The sequence below is a fragment of the Sminthopsis crassicaudata genome, chromosome 3 (genome assembly GCF_048593235.1).
Source record: "Sminthopsis crassicaudata isolate SCR6 chromosome 3, ASM4859323v1, whole genome shotgun sequence".
NCBI lineage: Eukaryota > Metazoa > Chordata > Mammalia > Dasyuromorphia > Dasyuridae > Sminthopsis > Sminthopsis crassicaudata.
The window spans coordinates 525,660,957-525,679,025 of NC_133619.1; the positions used below are offsets into that span (position 1 = coordinate 525,660,957).

Here is an 18,069-nt window from a genome sequence, read left to right on the forward strand (position 1 = left end):
TTCATAGATGTGGATATTCCCTCCATTAGGACTTCTATGAGAATTAGCAAAATTGTTGTCTTCTCCCTTCGTTTTTGAAGGGGACCAATGATCTCTGGAATATGTCTTGACTTGAATGTGAACTGGATTTGAGTGTGGAGAGAGAAACAGTCTTGTACTCAGAAGATCTGGGTTCAAGATTACCTTTCACACATCACAAGTGTCTGACCTGAGCAAGTCTATTAACCTCATAGTATCTTGGGCTTCTCCCAGATTCTGGTATAGATCAGATGCCTATCTGACTAGGTGGGTAAACATCACATGGAGAATCCCCCCTAAAGATGAAATAATGGATAGATATATAAAAATCACTGAACATTTTTCTACGTTGGTATGTAATTTCTTGAATTGTGGTCACCAACACAATCACTGCACAATGGTGAATCTTTTGAGCTCTCCAAAATTAGGTCAGTGGAATCCTAAGAGGATAATTTGTCCCTGGCTTCATATATAAAATCTTACCAAACATGGGCATATCCTTTAGGAACTAGAGTCAACTCTATGCCACAAAGAGGTATCATAGGAGGGCTCCAGGAGAGCTGGGAACCACTAATTCAGAAAGCAGCAAACGTATTATTTAATAATAAAAATTATTTATTAGTAAAAAAATGAAAATGTTATACAGGAGAGTAAAACAAATAAATGAAAGTTTTCTTTAAGGAATCTTAACTGTAAGTGTACAAGGCAGGAGTGTAGCTATGGCAGGATTTAGAGGATTTATGATCAATGACTAAGTTAATGTCAGGATATTAAAAACAAAACAAAACAAAATTGTAGTGAAGGTGTAAACTGAACTCTGTGATCTCCATTCCTAGATGGCATTTTGAGGTGCTATCTAACTTGAGTAGCAAAATATACACGTATAATACTCCAAAGAAATCCTATTCCCACTAACTGTAGCAGATGTCACAATCTGCTTCCCTTCTATAGAAATCATCGGCCACGGCTGTCGGCAGGGAATGGGAATAGTCTATATAGTCTGTATCTGAATAGGAGAAATACTCTGATACTTTGATGGTGTCCAGGTGCTCTGTGTCCCATGATGCGCAGTAACAGACAGAGGAAGAAGAGGAACAGGTGCAACAACCATACTGGGGATGAGAGTGGAAATGATGATATGAGTACTCTTCTGGGGGATACCCACAGTTCCTGGTGTCCAGGGAGGAAGAAGAGCTGTAAGTCACTGGAGCCAATGATGGCTGCTGAGGTAGGGAATAACTGTATTCCAGAGGACTGGACAGAGTTGATGATTCAGAGGGTGATGTTGGTGCCTGAAGAAATATAAGAGCCCAGGGAACAAAACAGTTGTTAATTCAGCCAGTATGAAAGAAAGCAACCAGTGTGCTTTATATAGCCTAGAAAACAAACCAACACACACACACACACACACAGACACACACACACACACACACACACACAAAATCAGGGAAGGGAAGGGAAGGGATAAACATCCCCAAAATTATTTTCCTTGTTAACTACTTTCATTACATCATATTCTAAATTTATTTGTGCAACTCCTGACAAAGGATTGGTTTCCAGGTAACTTTTGCTTCATTGGCTTCCTTTGTTATAACTGTGTTTCATATGACACTGTTCTTTAACCACAAACCCCCATCATATTTCAGTTCACCTGCAAAATAAAATCTCAATGCCAGACAGTGAATTGCATATATTGCTGATAGCTTTCTGGATGTCGCAGAACACTTGATGTATAGGGAGTGCCATTTCCTTGACCAGTCATCTTTCAAACTCCTAGGGGATTAGATGGTAGACAGGATGGCCCTCTGGTAGGGTAGTATTAGCTCCTTCTCAGCAAATGCTCAGAGCAAAATAAAAATTGCCAAGCACAGCCTACCTAGCTCATCCAAAAACTTGATCTTCAGTGCTACAAAAAAAGGACATTCAGAAGTCTAACAGGCTTTTAGTAATATGTTATCAATGGCTTTCCGAAGTGGAAGGTAGCAGATAACGTGTTTTTCCAGTTCCTGGAGAGAACACACAAATTCAATACTATTCAGTTGCTATTTCCCACATAATTCAAAATTTCAAGGTTATATAGAGCTTCAAGTTCTTGAAGTTCCAATTCTTGAAGTAGAAACTGCTGCTACTTTTTTTTTAACTGAAAAATGTTTCAAAAAGGATCAAAAAGCCTGAGATATGAATTTCTGATCTTATTTTGAAGCCAATTATATTTACTGCCTGCTTGAACTCAAGTTTTTTCATCTGTAAAGGATAAATTGAAATACATGACTTCTAAGGTACTCTCCAGCTCTTACCCTATGATTCTATAGTCCTTCAATCAAGTTATATATAATGAATCTTAAAACATTAGATATCCCATAAATCAGAGAAGCCCAACTAAAATCTCATCATTTCCAGAAAAACATACAACAAAAAAACTCCCATGAGAGTTGCCTAGCATCATGTAATTCTAAAAATACTAGAACGAAGAGTAAAAATTTAGTAAATAAATACAAAATCCGTGAATTTAATGATAAAAAATCAAGCAAAATGGCTATTCCATAATTAATGCAGACATGCTAGATTTTATTTTCGAGGAAGTGTGAGGAAAGTATGAGCTCATCAGCCTGTGCTGGGTTTCCTAGGAACCAGTGTGCACAACACTGGTCTTCATTTAGTCAACATGTTATGGTTTACAGTTTAAAAAAACACAAAAGATTGCCTTAAATACTCATTTTAATGTCACCTCTCAATTTAGATACTAACTACACTGGGATGCAACCAGCTGGATTAGGTTTGAAAACCTAGCGATTATTTATGCATTCTAGATTCTAAAACCCAGTGTGTGTGGGGCTGCTTCTACCTCCAATGGTTTTTAGATGGTTCTTTGCTAGTTTCCTCTTTGATTTCCTTGTTGATAGTGTTAGCATGATTTCTCATTATTACTTTACTATTGAACAGACAGCATCAATCAAATGAAGGAAAGAATGGAGATAAATTACCAGACTCTCATTAAAGCAGAAAGGGGTGGCCTGAAAGCTGTCCTGGAAACATGGTGGGACGCCTTGTGTGGAGCTAAGTGAATGGTCCAGGAGCGTCTCTGTTGGAAGGTAGGACTCAAAGACCTGATCAAGGCAGCTGGGATTTTCTTCACAGGATACACAACTGGAAAACTGTCGAGGCTGAAAATAGTTGGGAGCAGGAGAAATAGTCTCTGGCTCGAAATAGGGGGCTAGGAGTAAAGAAGAGACAGAGATTTAACATTTCAAAGTGATATTTGCAGGTTTGGCTATGTGTTTGTAGAGTTTTTAGATCAAGCCAACTAGGACTAAAAAATAGTAGACTGAGGAAGAGTTTCTTTGGTGTTTTTAGCAGTTTTAATTGTCAGTGCAGGTCCCAGAAAGGTGTCAATCTAGAGATGCAGCATTGTATAGTGGAAAGAGCATTGTATATAGTCAAAGGATCTGGGTTTGAATGTTAGCTCTGCCTCTTGTTTCTTTCAAAAAAATGAGGCAAATCAAATGAGACAAATAAAAAGCACCTAGCACAGTTCCTGGCACTCTATAAATTCTTATTTATACCTTACCCACTTCTTATCTCAATTTTCTCCTGTGTAAAATCAAGAAGTTGGACAAGATGACCTTCAAACTCCTTTTTAGCTCTAAATCCTTCATCCTATTGTGGATTTGGTTGGATATGTGAATGGACACACCCATTCTGGTTGTGTCTTACAGGAATAGCTTGAATTCCCCTCTATAGTGCCTTTGTACAACCTCACAGACTTAGTGACAGTGCATAAAGCTTTACAACTCAGGACGATTTTTGAAAATAACTTACAGAATTGTCTGTGGTTTCAAAGAAAATTTTAATAAAACAAGAGGGACTATTGAAATTATTATCTTAGTATTTTTTAATATCTATTCATGATATGGAATATCAAATGAATGTCTATACTTCCTCAAATGTGAACTTAAAAAACTTAAAGTGACATTAATTATCTTAAGTCACTAAACATGAAAATGGAAATATTTTCTCAAGAAAGAGAGCATTCCTACAATTGTGTAATTAGAATGAGAATTGCTAATTTGACAAAATGCCAAGGACAAAATAACACTGTAGAATTTTTTTAGTTGCTGCCATTTCATTCCCAAATGAATTCATCAAATTATGATTATAAATCTTAAAATTTTATGAAAAGAAAGAATTAGGCTGTCAATGAAACGGATATAAAAACATAAGGTTTTTTTATTTTTTTTATTTTGAGATTTGTCAACATTATTTCATGTGACATTCAGATCCAGGAAACTATGAGGTGAGGTTTCTGCATATATGACCTACTTCAAGTCTTGGATGTGGAGTGGAATAAGTAGGAGTGTTTATGTAATAGAGTTATTCAGATTGGGCTGAGAAGAATTACAGCTGTTTGAACTCTGTTCTGGAGAAGAAAGAGGAAGAAGAGAGAGAGAGAGAGAGAGAGAGAGAGAGAGAGAGAGAGAGAGAGAGAGAGAGAGAGAGAGAGAGAGAGAGAGAGAGAGAGAGAGAAGGAACTTGTGTTGGCTAGAAACTAAATGAACAGCTGAAAAAGCATTATCTAAGAGCCTCAGGATGTTCATTATTCCCCTTAGTTCACTGAAAAAGATATCAACATTGTGAATACCAAAACAATGCTATATCTTAGCTAATTTTAGTTATTCTTTGCTAAGGACCTGGAATAAATGGGGGAGAACAAACTGTGTTTGACGCAAAGCCTTGAACTGTCCCCATATGGGGACAAAAATATGTACTTGTTTGCTTGTTGCTTGCTCACATGGATTCGTTGTGCCTTTTTCTAGTTCTGATTGGTTGAATTCCAGTTAAATGGCAGTGCCTACCTTAACCTCGAATTCAGCATTAGAAGCTCTGTGAGGTGTACTCTGGAAATAGACTGGGGATAATGGGATGCTGTTTGTACTCACCTGCAGAAGAAGGTGAAACTGCTTCTGAAAGCTGGACGCTGGTGCTCCGGGACAACTGCCAAATCAAGAATACAATCATTAAGTAAAATGAAATAAATTGTTTTGATAAGGGGAAAGGTAAGACATTAATAAGTGACAGGTTTTTTTCCCCTTGCAATAAGGTAAGTCATATGTTTTTTGTTTTTTTCTTTCCAACTTTAGAGTAAAGAATTAAGGACAATGATTGTTATTTGATTTACTTTTCACTTTATTGCTCTTAAGTTCTAATATTAGTCTAAAATGCTTCTGTTTGGAATATAGCTAATCACTTTTTTTTTTATTTAAAGAAATGAAAGTTACTAGGGAAAATGTAGAAAAGAGCCTCTCACCTTCATGTGTCTAATTGAAAATGTTTCATGAATAGGATTCATTTATTTCAGAAAGTTGATCACTTATGAAATACTGATTTTCTTCCTTTTAAAGGATTTTATTAAACAATGTATTATTTGAATAGTTGTGAGCTTTTATTGGGAGGAAAATAACCCCCTGTTAATTCTGGTATTTCTTAAAGAATAAAAAAAAAATCACATTTTCCCCTACTGATCTATCTTGTTTATCCATGCACTCAAAAATCATTTATTAAGTACCTATGGTTCATAGATCACTGTGCTAGGTTTTGGGGGAGATATCCATGAAATGTCACAAATTGTTGATTTTGATGAACTTAAGGCAAAACTCAACTAAGGAGGCAACTTAGAAGGTATGCAAGTGTTAATTAGTTGGAGGGAGATATGACAACTCTTTTGGTAGGTTCTGTTACTTTCTGTGAAAGCTGCGGCACCATCAAAATATTCTGGAGTCATTAGAATATTCTTTCTAATTCATTTAAGGACAAATGAATTCAGAATTTTCTAGCTGGATTAGTAATTTAGTACTAATTCTCTTCTGGTTTCAGGTGTTAGCTTTAAATTTTAAAGGGACCATCATAGTTTAGAGTTTCAGGAAGGGATTCCAGGCTGTAGCCAGCCCAGAGTACTCAACCACTAGGAAAATTGTGCAATCATCCAATGCTGAGAACAGGAGGTGGTACAAACTTTGAAAGTGATCCATGTCATAATGTCATGAACCAGGAAGCTGGAAAGATTTATCAGATCTTTATGCAAATATTTGGCTGCTGCTAGAGATCTCACAAGGAGTAGGTTTTTTAAAAATCTCCATTGTAGAGTTCTTATTAACCCCTTTCCTGCCCCTTTGATCACTCTTTTTTCTATATTTTTATCTCTCTGAGGTCAGTTTACAGTAATCAATTTGATATTATCTTTCTCATTGTGAGTTTACCTTCTCTTTTCCACACAAGTATACTCACAAAAAAAAAAAAAAAAGACAAAGAAAGACAACTCTTTTTTTCTTCCAAAATGACACCTGTGGCAAAGAAATCTATAACTTGTCATTTGTAGGATGATAAGATCATAGATTTTAGAGTTGGAAGAGACCTTAGGGAACAACTAGTTCAATGCCAGTATTTTACAGATAAGGAAACTGAGGCCCTGGGGTGAAAAGAGGAACTCATTGTTTATAAAACAAACAAAACCCTCCCAAATATTGAACCAAAAGAAAATATAAAGATAAAAGATCATCTTTGGATAGACAACAATTGAAGTTTCCATTTACACTAAGGGTACTTGGAAAATCCTCCTCTCTCTTTTTCTCTGTGTGTGTGTGTGTGTGTGTGTGTGTGTGTGTGTGTGTAAAAATGAAGATATTTTTTCTGTTCTGTTTAGGCTCCCTGATACAATGCAACACAAATAGCTGGCAAAAATAAGACCAGGAAATTTTATGTTGTTATTCAGTTATTTCAGTCATGTCCAATTCATGACCCCATTTGGAATTTTCTTGGCAAAGTTACTGGAGTGGTTCACCCGTTTTCTTCTGATCATTTTACAGATGAGAAAATTGAGGCAGACAGATTTAAGTGACATGTCTAAGGCCATGCTGCTAGTGTTTGAAGTAAGTTTTAAACTCAGTCTTTCTTGACTCTAGGCTCAGTGCTCTATTCACTATGCTCTCTAGCTGTTTAAGTGCCACCTAGCTCCCCACAGAGTATATTTGATTGTTGTATTTGATAAATGCGATTTTAATTGGCTCCAAGTTCCAAGGAGGCATTCTGAAATAATTTGATGAAAATTGTTTTTACAGGAGCAGAGGGGCAGCTAGGTGATACAGTGGATAGAGCACCAGCCCAGACGTCAGGAGGACCTGAGTTCAAATCTAGCCTCAGACACTTAACACTTCCTAGCTGTGTGACCCTGGTCAAGTCACTTAACCCTCAGGGGAAAAAAAAAATGTTTTTAACAAAACCATAGAACCCTATCCTGATGGATCAAGTAAATAGTACTGTCTGATTTTTGCCCTTTACTCCAAAACAAGTTCTTCTGATGCTTTTCTCCCTTCCCCCCCATCTTCCACATTTCAGGTGATAGATTTTTTTTTTTTTCTATCTAGACTGTAGATGGAAGAAATGTTTTTGCCCCATAGCTGCAGGGACATGTACTGATGTCATCCTCCAGGGCAGAACTGGGGAGGAGTGTTTATTCTCTATATACCTACAAGCACTTGCATCTCTATCTAGATATAGTAGAAGATTAATAATAAACATGCAGATAAGCTACTTGGAAAGGAGATGGACATGGGAAATGTGATATGTTTTACCTCCTCTAGTTTCAATTTTGGACATCTGAAAAATAGGGATAGTAATACTGACAAAAATATCCGTCAGTGGGCTTCTTTGGGAAAGGGACTTGATAAATTTTAAAGTGGACAAAGGTAGTACATCAGATAGAGGGCTTGGCCTGAATTCAGAGAGACTCATCTTTACCTTATTTGCCTCAATTTCCTCATCTGAAAAATGAACTGGGAGACACAACAAATCACTCCAGTACTTCTGCCAAGAAACTCCCAAATGGAGTCACAAAGAGTCAGACATGATTGAACAAAAACAAACTTTAAAGTGCTCTAAGCTAGATAACAATAGCTAGCTAGGTAGTTTTTATAGTGTGCTTTAAGGTTTGCAAATCATTTTATAAATATCTCATTTTACCTCACAACAATCCTGGGAGGAAGATGCTATTATTATTCACATTTTACAAATAAGGAAACTGAGGTGAGTTGATTTGCTCAGAGTCATATAGCTAGTAAGTATCTGAGGTAGAATTTGAAGTCTAGTCTTTGTCACTTCATTCTTGTGCTGTAGACACTGCATCATCACATAGCTGATTCTTGTCAATAAATTATCTATGGCTCATCCCATGTACATTTGTGCATTATATGGGTCTGACAACAGGAAAAAAAAATCCAGCTGCTCTACCCTTCCCAACCTTCTTATATAACTATAATTATATATGTACATATATATGTATATATGTATATTTTATATATATATGTATATATAGATATATGTATGTACATATATAATTATAGTTTTATAACTATATGTATATAACTATAGTTATGGTTTTTTTGTTTGTTTGTTTTTTTTCCCTCTAGCAATTGGAGTTAAGTGACTTGCCCAGAGTCAAACAGCTAGGAAGTGTTAAGTGTCTGAGGTCAGATTTGAACTCAAGTCCTTCTGACTTCAGGGCTGGTGTTCTTTCCACGGTGCCAGCTAGCTGCCCCTAGTTATAGTTTTTGATGTAGACCTGGATCTTATTAATTAAATCCATGCAAGTGGATTTGGAAAGAAGTTTGAATTTAAAATTTAAGAGATTTGCATTCAAATCCTAGATCTGTCATTGACTTTGCTCAGGTTACTTAAATTCCCTAGGCCTTAGTTTTTCATCTTGTGAAATGAAGTATTTGGACTAGATGGACCTTGGATTTCCTTTCCATCTCCAAATCTATCATCCTATGATATCCCCTAAATGTTTAGTAATGCTAGTCTAGGATTGCTGCTAGGATTGGTTTCTCATAATCTTCATTTCCCAAATCTTGGTAATTTTTTGGTCAGCAGCACTCATCAACCTTCAAATTCCTGACTACTTAATTTTTTCTTCTACAACCATCTCTGAACTGGTAGTGACATATGTTAGTGGTAACTAGGTTTATACTCCAGATACCTCCCTAGTACAGAAGAATTTGCACAGACTCAGATGAAATGAAGTGACAGATCAAAAAGCTCAAAGTAGCTTAGCAGCAAGAATTCTGGTCTTAGAATACAGTATATTACTCTTGTGACCATGAGCAAATCACTTAAACTTTATAAACATCAGTTTCCTTATCTGCAAAATGAGGATAATAATCTCTGCCCTGCCTACTTTACCTGGATGTTGTAAGGGAAAATGCTTTCAAAAAAATTGTGAGCACTCTGCCAAGGTAATGTGTTATTATTGTGTTGGCTGAGGTCCTGCATACAGTCATTAGCTTCCTCAGGTGTTGCCTTAAATCAAATTAAATAATTATATTCCAGCACAGCATAGGAGCCACCATATACTGGAAGCTCTCCAAGTATTTCACTGGCACTCACTCTCACTTAAGCCTTATACTCAATGCTCTTCTTATGAGCATTATTTAACTGCTGTCTAGGCTCTCTTAGAATCACTTTTTGATAACTCCCAGCTTTAATTATTATTCATATCAGCCAATATTAGAAAGAGACACAGGAAGGCCAGGGGCTGTTGATGCCCATGGACATTTAGAGAAAAGCAAAACAAAACAAAAAATAGCAGAGGAGGCACAAAACTTTCCCTGGGGATGGCTAATGAGTCGGAGAAGTACTGGGATTTAATCTAAGCTAACCACAGCCCAGGCTGTCAACTCCTCCCCTCTAAACCCCAACCCTCACTCTCCCCACCCCTCTCCACACATCACAAGCCACTGTTTCCCTGTGTGGTTTTAGAAAAGCCAAATGGTCTCTTAGGACTAATTTCCCACTGAGGCTCCTGAGTACTATAGTTCTCTTCTAACTTTAAAAGTTTTACCAAAGCCCAACCTCATTTTCTAAATCAGTGGCTCTCCAAGTGTGATCCAGAGAATCTTGAGGATCCCTGAAACCTTTCATAATTTTTCATAATTATTCATAAATATAACCCACATAAACAAAAACTCTTTGGACAGATCCTTAATAATTTTTAACAAAATAAAGGTACTGAGAACAAAAATTTGAAAACCACTGTCCTAAATGATTTAATTTTCAAGTGAGCTGTGGATATTCTGAGCTATCTAGTTTTAGCTAATGAGGTTTCTTCCTGTCCAGAGTGCTCAATGACTAATGGTTCAGAGATAATGACCTCAAAGTCAGTAGTAGTAGTAGTAGAAGTTGTAGTAATAGTAGTACTAGTAGCAGCAGCAGAAGTAATAAGAATAAGAGGAAAGGGGAGCAATCTTTACTGGTGAAGTGCTATTTTTGAAGGATAGTTCTTGAAGGAAGTGGTAGTTAATAGAAAGAACTCTGGGTTTGGAGACTTGATGTGAATCCTAGATCTCTTGCATAATTGTTTTTGTTTTTAGTTTGTGTTTTTGGCTAAATCATTTCACTTTCTCTAGACCAGTTATACAGTTTAGGATTTAGGCTAATGATTTTAAAGCTGGAAGAAACTTTAGAGATTATCTGGCCTAGCCCTTTCATTTTCCAGATAGGGAAACTGCAGAGAGATTAACATGCTCAGCATCCCACAGTGACCCAAAATAGGATTTGTATCCAGTGGTCTGATTTTAAATACCTACATTCTTTCCATTTATCCTATTTTGTCTTTTGTACCATGACACAATAAAGGGACATTGAATGGTGCAGTGAAAATTGTATTGCATTTGCAGTCTGAGGACCTGGAGTAGGATCTCAGTTCTGACATTTAAACCCCTCTGTGGACAATGGACCTTAGTTTCCTCATCTGTGAAAATTTGAGGATTTTGGACTAGATGACCATTAAGGTCCTATCCAGCTCTAGATTTATGATCCTTTCAAACTAGATGGTTTCTATACTCTTTTACAGCTATTAATCTGAGTTGGTTAAGTTTCTGGGAGAAACTTTCTTTGACAACATTAGTTGGCCAGAGCCTATGGCAGAGAATGAGTATATATTATCTTACATACATCTTTACTCAAAGAGACTAACTTGTTTGTTGCTTAGTTAATCCAAAAAAATCCTAAAGCTCAACAATAGTGGCTCAACCTCTGGAACACTAACAGATAACATGTCCTGCTGCTTTCTATTGCCTCCTTATGGTGAGTATGGCAGACAGCAGGATGTGGGGAAGACCCAGGATGAGGAGCAGCTAGGAATTCTACATAACCTTACAGAAGGAAGGGCATCTGGGCTCAGGGCTTGAGGATGCTCAGTCCCTAGAACCTAGATGGTGCTACATGACACAGTACAAGTGTTGGGCTGAAATCTTTTTCAAAGTAAAGTGAAGGATTTGTGCTTACGGTTCCCCCTGATGCCGCTTGGTGAGCCCTCCTCTGCTGCAGCAGCTCCTTCACTGTGATCTTCACCCGGACCCCTTGATACACCTTCGGTTTTTCTGGGGGAAAGTTTATTAATCAGAGCCCAAGAAAGCCGCTCCATGATTAAGGTTCAGATTTGGACATGGGGGCAGAAAGGAAACAAGAATCTAAACATGTTCTCAGATGTCTAAAATGTCTGAATAATTAGGGAATTTTCCCCAAGATCACAGGGTTCCTTAGGTTAGATAAGCTAAAGGGAGACTAGTTTTTGCAAACAGAGCCACTATGAGATCAGGTAGGCCATAGTAGAATCCAACCAAACAGAAGTAGATGGGTCTCTTCAGCCATCCCTCCCCAGCCCCCAGTGTTGGGGATTGGCTCTCATCATGGGATCTAAAAAAGCCTTTCAGAACTGGAACCCTAGGTTTCTCTGTCTTACTCTTTTTCTCCCAGGGAATATTTATTAACCAAAAGGAGAAGAATCTAGCACTTTTGCATGAAGTTGACCTTTGACCTCACCCTAGAGTGATGCTCCTATTTTGTGTTATAGCCTGAAGTCCACTCCTGACCCTGGGAGCTGGGCATAGCCCAGGTCCCCTCTGTCCTAGGAGTTTGTGGTGAGCCAGTCCTGGGGCAGAGCAACACTCAGGTGGGGTTAGATCTGCCCTGCCCTTAGGTCAGCTAGGGAACTGGACACACAAACACATATACACACACACACCTATACATGCACTCGGAACCCTCAGAGGTGGCCTTGGGAGCTCCCTCCCTCCTCTGATGAGTCCCTCCTTTCTTAATTTTTTTTTTTCCCTTTCGCTCTCCTTTTTGCCGCCCCTATGCCTTCCCGGTTCTTCGACTCTTCCTCCTCCCTCCTTCTAGTCCTCTCTCCCCCTTCTCTTCTTGCTCTCTCTCCCTCCCCCTTCCTTCCTCTTGCAGGCTTGTCTCCGCCGCCGCCACCTCCACCGCGCCCGGGAGCTTAAAGACTAACTCCGTGGACCGGAGTGTGGCCCAAGAGGACCGCGGATCTCGGGCAAGTGCCGGCTTCTACATTGGGCGCTGGAAGCAGCGGGGACAGACTCTGGGAGCCGTGACCCGAGGAAGGCAGGAGTTGGGACCGAGTCCGAGCCCTCCGCGGAATGGGAAAAGTCGGGGCCCCGCGGAAGTTCCAGAGGGAGCCGAAGCCACCGTGAGTAGACGGACTCTCTGGCTGGGCTGGAAGGGGCAAGGTGAACAAAAGGGTGGCCTGGCTGCGGGGCCTTAGTAACCCTTGGGAACTCTTGGGGCCCCACAGCTCTGCACTGGGAAGGACCGGGCTCTAGGGGCCTCAGGGCTCCCGCGCTGACCGCGCTGCGCTTTGGCCACTTGGCTGGGGCGCACGGGCCGGCAGCGCCTCGCCTGGTCACTGCGGGGACCACAGCTGGACAACGCGGACCCCCAGGTTCGGCCCACGACCGGCACCAGGGTGCTTCCCTAACAAGGGGGAATGGGGGCCCGCCGGCGGTAGGAATGGATGACGACTCCGGCGTTGTTGATAGCTACCCACTCTCTGGTTCTGCGCTTGTCTCCCTTTCTTTTCTTTCCCTTCCTTTCCCTTCCCTTCCCGGAGCCGCGCTGCTCTCCTTCGCTCAGGCGGGCACCCCACGGATTAGCTAGCACTTCGTGGAGAGGCGAGGGGGGATCACTCGGGGGGAGTCCCGACACACCGCTCAGCCTAACTCAGCTTGCTCGGGCTGCGCTGCTCTGTGCTGCGAGTCTCTAGCTCCCCCCGGCCGCAGGTTCTGGGCAAGCAGGTCTGGAGCCAGAAAATTCTCGGGGAACAAACTGAGAGAATCTCGGGGGCAGGAGTTTGGTGGGAGCGCAGAGGTCTCGAGCCCCTTCCGCCCCCTATCACAGTGAGCCGGCCCCCGAGAGTGTGCGCTGGGGAAGAATGGCCCCGGCACGAGGCGTGATCATCTTACTCCCCAGCACTCCCTGACATACACTGACTACTTATTCTCCCTTTCTATTCTGCCCAGGCAAAACCAGTGAAATATGGCGGGGTCCCAGCACCCCGGTCCCCCTCGACCTTGTCCCCCGGAGCAGCGGCCCCAGGTTACCCGACATCCTGTGGAAGCAGCTGGGACTGTGGCTGGATGCTGCAGCTGCAGGAAACTCAGCTTCGAGGCAGGCTCCTGTGCTGGGAGAGAAGAAGATGCAACATTTTTAAAGTTTCACAAACCCTCTGGCTGCACTGGCCCCCCTGGAGCTGAAGACAAACCGAATTAATGTTTTATACCTTCGGGTATAGGTTTGAGTTTCCCCCCCCTTATGCCAAGTATTTAAAACCTCTAGAAACCCATGATTTGACAATCAATGATTGCGCGATACTTTCAATTTGAATATTCAAAGGCTTAACAAAATGGACTATCTTCTGCAGAAATCCTGCACATAGAAACTCCATGGAGGGTCCGGAGAAACAGAGGGTGACATTCTTGAGGGTCTTGGACTCTGCTTTTACTTCATTTTGACTGTTTTGCCCACCTTCCCACAAATAGAGCAGATGTCCCCAAAGATACTCTGTATTTCTGTCTGAGAGGCAGGGCCTGGGCCCCAAATGTTCTAATCTTGCCCTTAAGACCATATTGGACCAAGTTGACTGTTCCAGGGCATTCCTACACCCACTATCTCAGTTAAAGGGCAAATCACAAGATTGGGGGCAACAAACATGGCTGCTAATGAGTGGAATAGGCCTGAGAATCATAATGGGTCACTCTCAGAGGCCTCAGGCTCAGGCCCAGGCCACATCTCTGGGCTTCGTCTCCTTCCTGCTCCTCCTGGCCCACGTGCGGGCTTCCCTCCCCTTTCCACCCCCACTCTCAGCCTGGGCCTCAAATGCCATAGTTTCAGCACAGATTGCCTGCCCATTAAGACCCTTTGCTCCTCCCTATAGAGCTGGGGATGCAGTCTGGCCTCGCCCTCTTGTGATTTTCTGAGATTGGTTGTTTCTTGATTATAAAATGTTCTCTCTCTTTCCAAAACCCTTTTGTGAGCTTTGCCCTCCCAACTTCAGATGTCCTGTATACCAAGAAACATTAGACAAGCTTGGATTCCTGTTTATTTCATCTGGGAAAAAAAAGTGTCAAAAATGTGTATTTCTGTCCTCATTTTTTTCAGTGAGAGATAGGCCTGAGCAAGAGACAGCTTTCTCAGGGCCATGTATGCTGCTGGCTGACAGCTGCTTGCCTTCTCCACTGAGAGATTATATTGAGTTGATCCAATCACACAGGAAGACTTGAGAGGCAGTAATAGTCACAGGCCACTAAAATGACACATACTCTTGAGCCTGAGTTTGAAATTCACCCACACTTGGACTTATGTTCTAGGTTCAGGAACAGAGATAGCAGAGATAAGGTAAGAGGAGGATGAAGGGTCCCACAAGGTTGTTTAATGGTAGGGACTTTGTATAACAAGAACCTTCCTTTCTCCTAACACAGCTGAACCCCAAGATCTCATCCATATTCTTAAAGGTGCCAGAAAATCCCACTTTTTCTTATCTTAGGCTTTCCCAATGATGAACACTTAGTACCAGATTTCTTATTTGCAAGAGCATGCACTGAGATTCCAGGTGGCAAAGTTCTGGTCAGGTTTATCCCATCAATACAAATCATGACTTGGGACTATTTTCTGAACACCAGCATGGTCTTAACAAGAAAAACTCCTTCTCTTCTTTCACCTTCTTGTTATTTGTTTTCCCTCTTGGTTTCTTCATTTGTCAAGTGGGGAAGTTGGACAAGATCATCCTTAAAGTCCTTCTAAGATCATAGATATAGAAATGGAATGGACCTTACAAATCCACAACTCTAACCCTTTCATTTTACAGTTGATAAATCTTGGGCCCCATCAACTAGAAAAATGATTTGGTTACGCATAGCAAATGGCTGGGCCAGAATCTGAACCCAGGTTTTCTGATGGCAAGACCTGCAGTTTTCCACTGTACTAAATTACCTCTTGTCAAGACACAATATTCTTAGGTGCCAACCCCCCATTTCTTGCCTTTCTCTTTCTCCCTCTTTTCTCATTTAAAAAGTTTTTTCCCTTCCACTTATTCCTGTTCCTCATCTTTTCATGTTCTCACTTTCTGCTTTTACCTCTTTTTCTGTTAGCATCTAATTTTCCTCTGCTCTGGACATGGAACACTGCCTTGAGACTGACTGCTTTGTGATTGAAGCAGGAGGATCAGCAAACCTATTACTCCATTTTGATGTGGGCTCTGAGCCTCAAGAATAAAATTGCTGTGTCTATGTTATTTCTTTTAAAGAAAATAAAACAAGCACACCTGGTTTATATTCCATGGAAGTTATATTGAAGAGAAATCACTAGGTTTTTTCTTGGAATCCATTCAGCCAACTACTGGTCACTGTGCCTTGCCTGAGTCTGTGATAACTGTAATAAAAATAACCAAGTGGTTTCCTGTTCCTGTGACCTTTGTGGTATAAAGGTCTCCTGACCAGTTAGTTTACCTGCCTTAGATTCAGAGAACAGGATATCCAGGCTGAGACCAAGATTAGGACAGGTTTTTTTTTTTTTTTTTTTTCCCCCCTCTGGGATGGCTGGGAATTTGGTTGCTGCAATTGTGTCTGTAAATGGTTACACAGTCACTCCCAATGTTACTAGAGTGATAAGCCTTTAGGTGTGAAACAGGTGTTGGTGCAGAGGAAGGAAATTATTTATTTATTTTTGCTGGAGAAGAAGCCCAAATGTCTGTGGTAACTAGGAGGAACAATCCCTGGATTAATGCTGCCAATGGATAAATACTTTTCAAAAAAGATGATACAATCTCTGGGAGAGTAGGAGGAAAGAGAGAATGGGGGAAAAATAAATTTACATAAAACTTATATATTTAAAATGAAGAAAAAGATACACATAATAGATTTGCATTTTCATGTGAAATATATTTTTTTTATTATACTATGTTATGGAAATGCTTGTTTTATTCCATAAATTAAAAATAAATAAATTCACAAAAAATTTGAAGCATCCAGTGTATTGCTCTGGGAATAGGGACAGAATTCTACAGTCAGAGTATTTGGGTTCAAATTCTGTTTTGCTATTCACTACTGATGTGACTTTAGATAAGTCAGTTAACCTCTATAGGGCCTCAGTTTCCTTTGGGCTAGCTGATTTCTAAAGTTTCTTCCAGCTCTAGATTGAAAGGTAATCCTTGAATCCTGTGTTCCAGTCATATTATTGTGGAAGCGTTTTCTTCATTTCTTATCTGTTAGTCATAAAATCTGTGAAGGCGTGGGGAGATTAAAAAAAAAAAACTACAACATATGTTGAAATGGAGAGAGATAAAGCTGTTAATCAATGTGGATTGCAAGAGAATTGGCAGAAGTGTGCACAGGCTGCTGATTATGCTCTGATTGGTAGTGTTATTATTCTAAATAACTCAGAGGAATTTACTCATCTGTGAGTATATTACCACCTCTAGTGTCCACAAAGAGTCCCTGTTAAAGTGGACCTCTCAGCTCCAAGGTCATCAAGAATTAAAAAAAAAAAATCTTCACGAAGAGAGATACATTTTAATTCTTCAGCTTTCTTTGGAAACACAAAATAAGAGAACTTTGGAGTGTGAAGCTCATTCATTCAGTCCAACCACTTTTTTTGTTGTTGTTGTTAAAAGGTTTTCTATTTTTATAGCTAGTAAATATGTAAAATTTAAGCAAGTCTTTATTTGAAGTAGTTACTGTCATGCAATGTAGGAAAAATTAATTGGTGTATTTTTTCCTTCTATATATTTATCTTCAAAGGGTTAAATGATATTGAAAATTAGTTTTCTCAGTTTCACAGTCACTTTCATGTGACATCAATGATATTGCAAAGTTCACTTTAGTTAGCTTCAGATTCAGCACTAGAAATCTTTCAAAAGATCCAGTGGTAGCATATTTACAAATATACTATTTATAATGAATGCAATTAAAAATGACATAAAAAAAGACAAGTTAATTTTTACATGGACATAATCAACAGTACAAGGTTAAAATACATTTTAATGGAATATTTATACCTTTCTTTGCTTTTAGTGAACTGAATATGATCATACATTTTTCACAGCATAAATTCTGTTCAGTCCTTGTTAAGACTTACACATTAGAAGATGCAGTGCTCTTTACTGGAATTAAACCTTAATCTATTAAATATTGTTTGTAGGTACTAATATGTTTGCAATTGCTCTAACTTTGCCTTGTACATTTGTCGTAGTCCAATCATTTTCAATGCAAGAGTCCCTTCTGTAACATCTGTGATGGACAGTTATCTGGGCTTTAAAATAATAAAGACAACATTAAAATTGGGAAGGATGGTGGAACAGTAGAAAGAGTACTGACTTTGGTCTTGGCTTTGAATGAAGTCTCTGCTACTTACTACTTGTGTGACCTCAGGCAAGCCAAGGATATCTCTGGGTCTCAGTTTCCTGTAAGATGAAAAGGTGGGATTACACCTGAGATTCCCCTACAGTACTAAGTCTTTGACCTAGAAGATTTGAAGTTCAATTACATTATCTCATTTGAATCTCCCAACAACCCTCAAGGGTTGATACTATGAATCTTCTTATTATCTTCTTTCCTACAGTTAAAAAAACCTGAAACCTAGACAACTAAAGGACCTTGCTGTGCTTCCATAGTTAATTTTGTCAGAGGTGAGATTTGAATGCCAGTTTTC

At 39.8% G+C, this 18,069-nt stretch overlaps 2 protein-coding genes across 2 annotated transcripts; one reads left to right on the forward strand and one right to left on the reverse strand.

Moving 5' to 3' along the window:
- Positions 1–693: 693 nt before the first annotated feature.
- POU2AF3 (POU class 2 homeobox associating factor 3) lies at positions 694–11,718 on the reverse strand. Its single transcript, XM_074302262.1, has 5 exons — positions 11,688–11,718; positions 11,353–11,447; positions 4,956–5,010; positions 3,003–3,232; positions 694–1,310 (listed from the first exon to the last, which is right to left on the reverse strand). The coding sequence occupies exons 1-5, from the start codon at positions 11,716–11,718 to the stop codon at positions 930–932; spliced, it is 792 nt and encodes a 263-aa protein (XP_074158363.1). The 3' UTR covers positions 694–929.
- A 38-nt stretch (positions 11,719–11,756) lies between these two features.
- On the forward strand, positions 11,757–16,377 carry LOC141562291 (uncharacterized). Its single transcript, XM_074302263.1, has 3 exons — positions 11,757–11,802; positions 12,153–12,556; positions 13,386–16,377. The coding sequence occupies exons 1-3, from the start codon at positions 11,757–11,759 to the stop codon at positions 13,617–13,619; spliced, it is 684 nt and encodes a 227-aa protein (XP_074158364.1). The 3' UTR covers positions 13,620–16,377.
- Positions 16,378–18,069: the final 1,692 nt, after the last annotated feature.

Bases quoted from the DNA above. Each gene is read 5' to 3' on its own strand.
- POU2AF3 (XM_074302262.1), bottom strand. From the start codon at position 11,718: ATGGCTGAAGAGACCCATCTACTTCTGTTTG. The intron at 5,011-11,352 runs GTAAGCACAAAT...TTGATTTGGCAG, and splicing joins AAGCGGCATCAGGGGGAACC to TTGTCCCGGAGCACCAGCGT. The intron at 1,311-3,002 runs GTAATTTATCTC...ATATTTCTTCAG, and splicing joins TCTGCTTTAATGAGAGTCTG to GCACCAACATCACCCTCTGA.
- LOC141562291 (XM_074302263.1), top strand. From the start codon at position 11,757: ATGGGATCTAAAAAAGCCTTTCAGAACTGGAACCCTAGGTTTCTCT. The intron at 11,803-12,152 runs GTCTTACTCTTT...TCCTCTGATGAG, and splicing joins CTGGAACCCTAGGTTTCTCT to TCCCTCCTTTCTTAATTTTT. The intron at 12,557-13,385 runs GTGAGTAGACGG...TATTCTGCCCAG, and splicing joins CAGAGGGAGCCGAAGCCACC to GCAAAACCAGTGAAATATGG.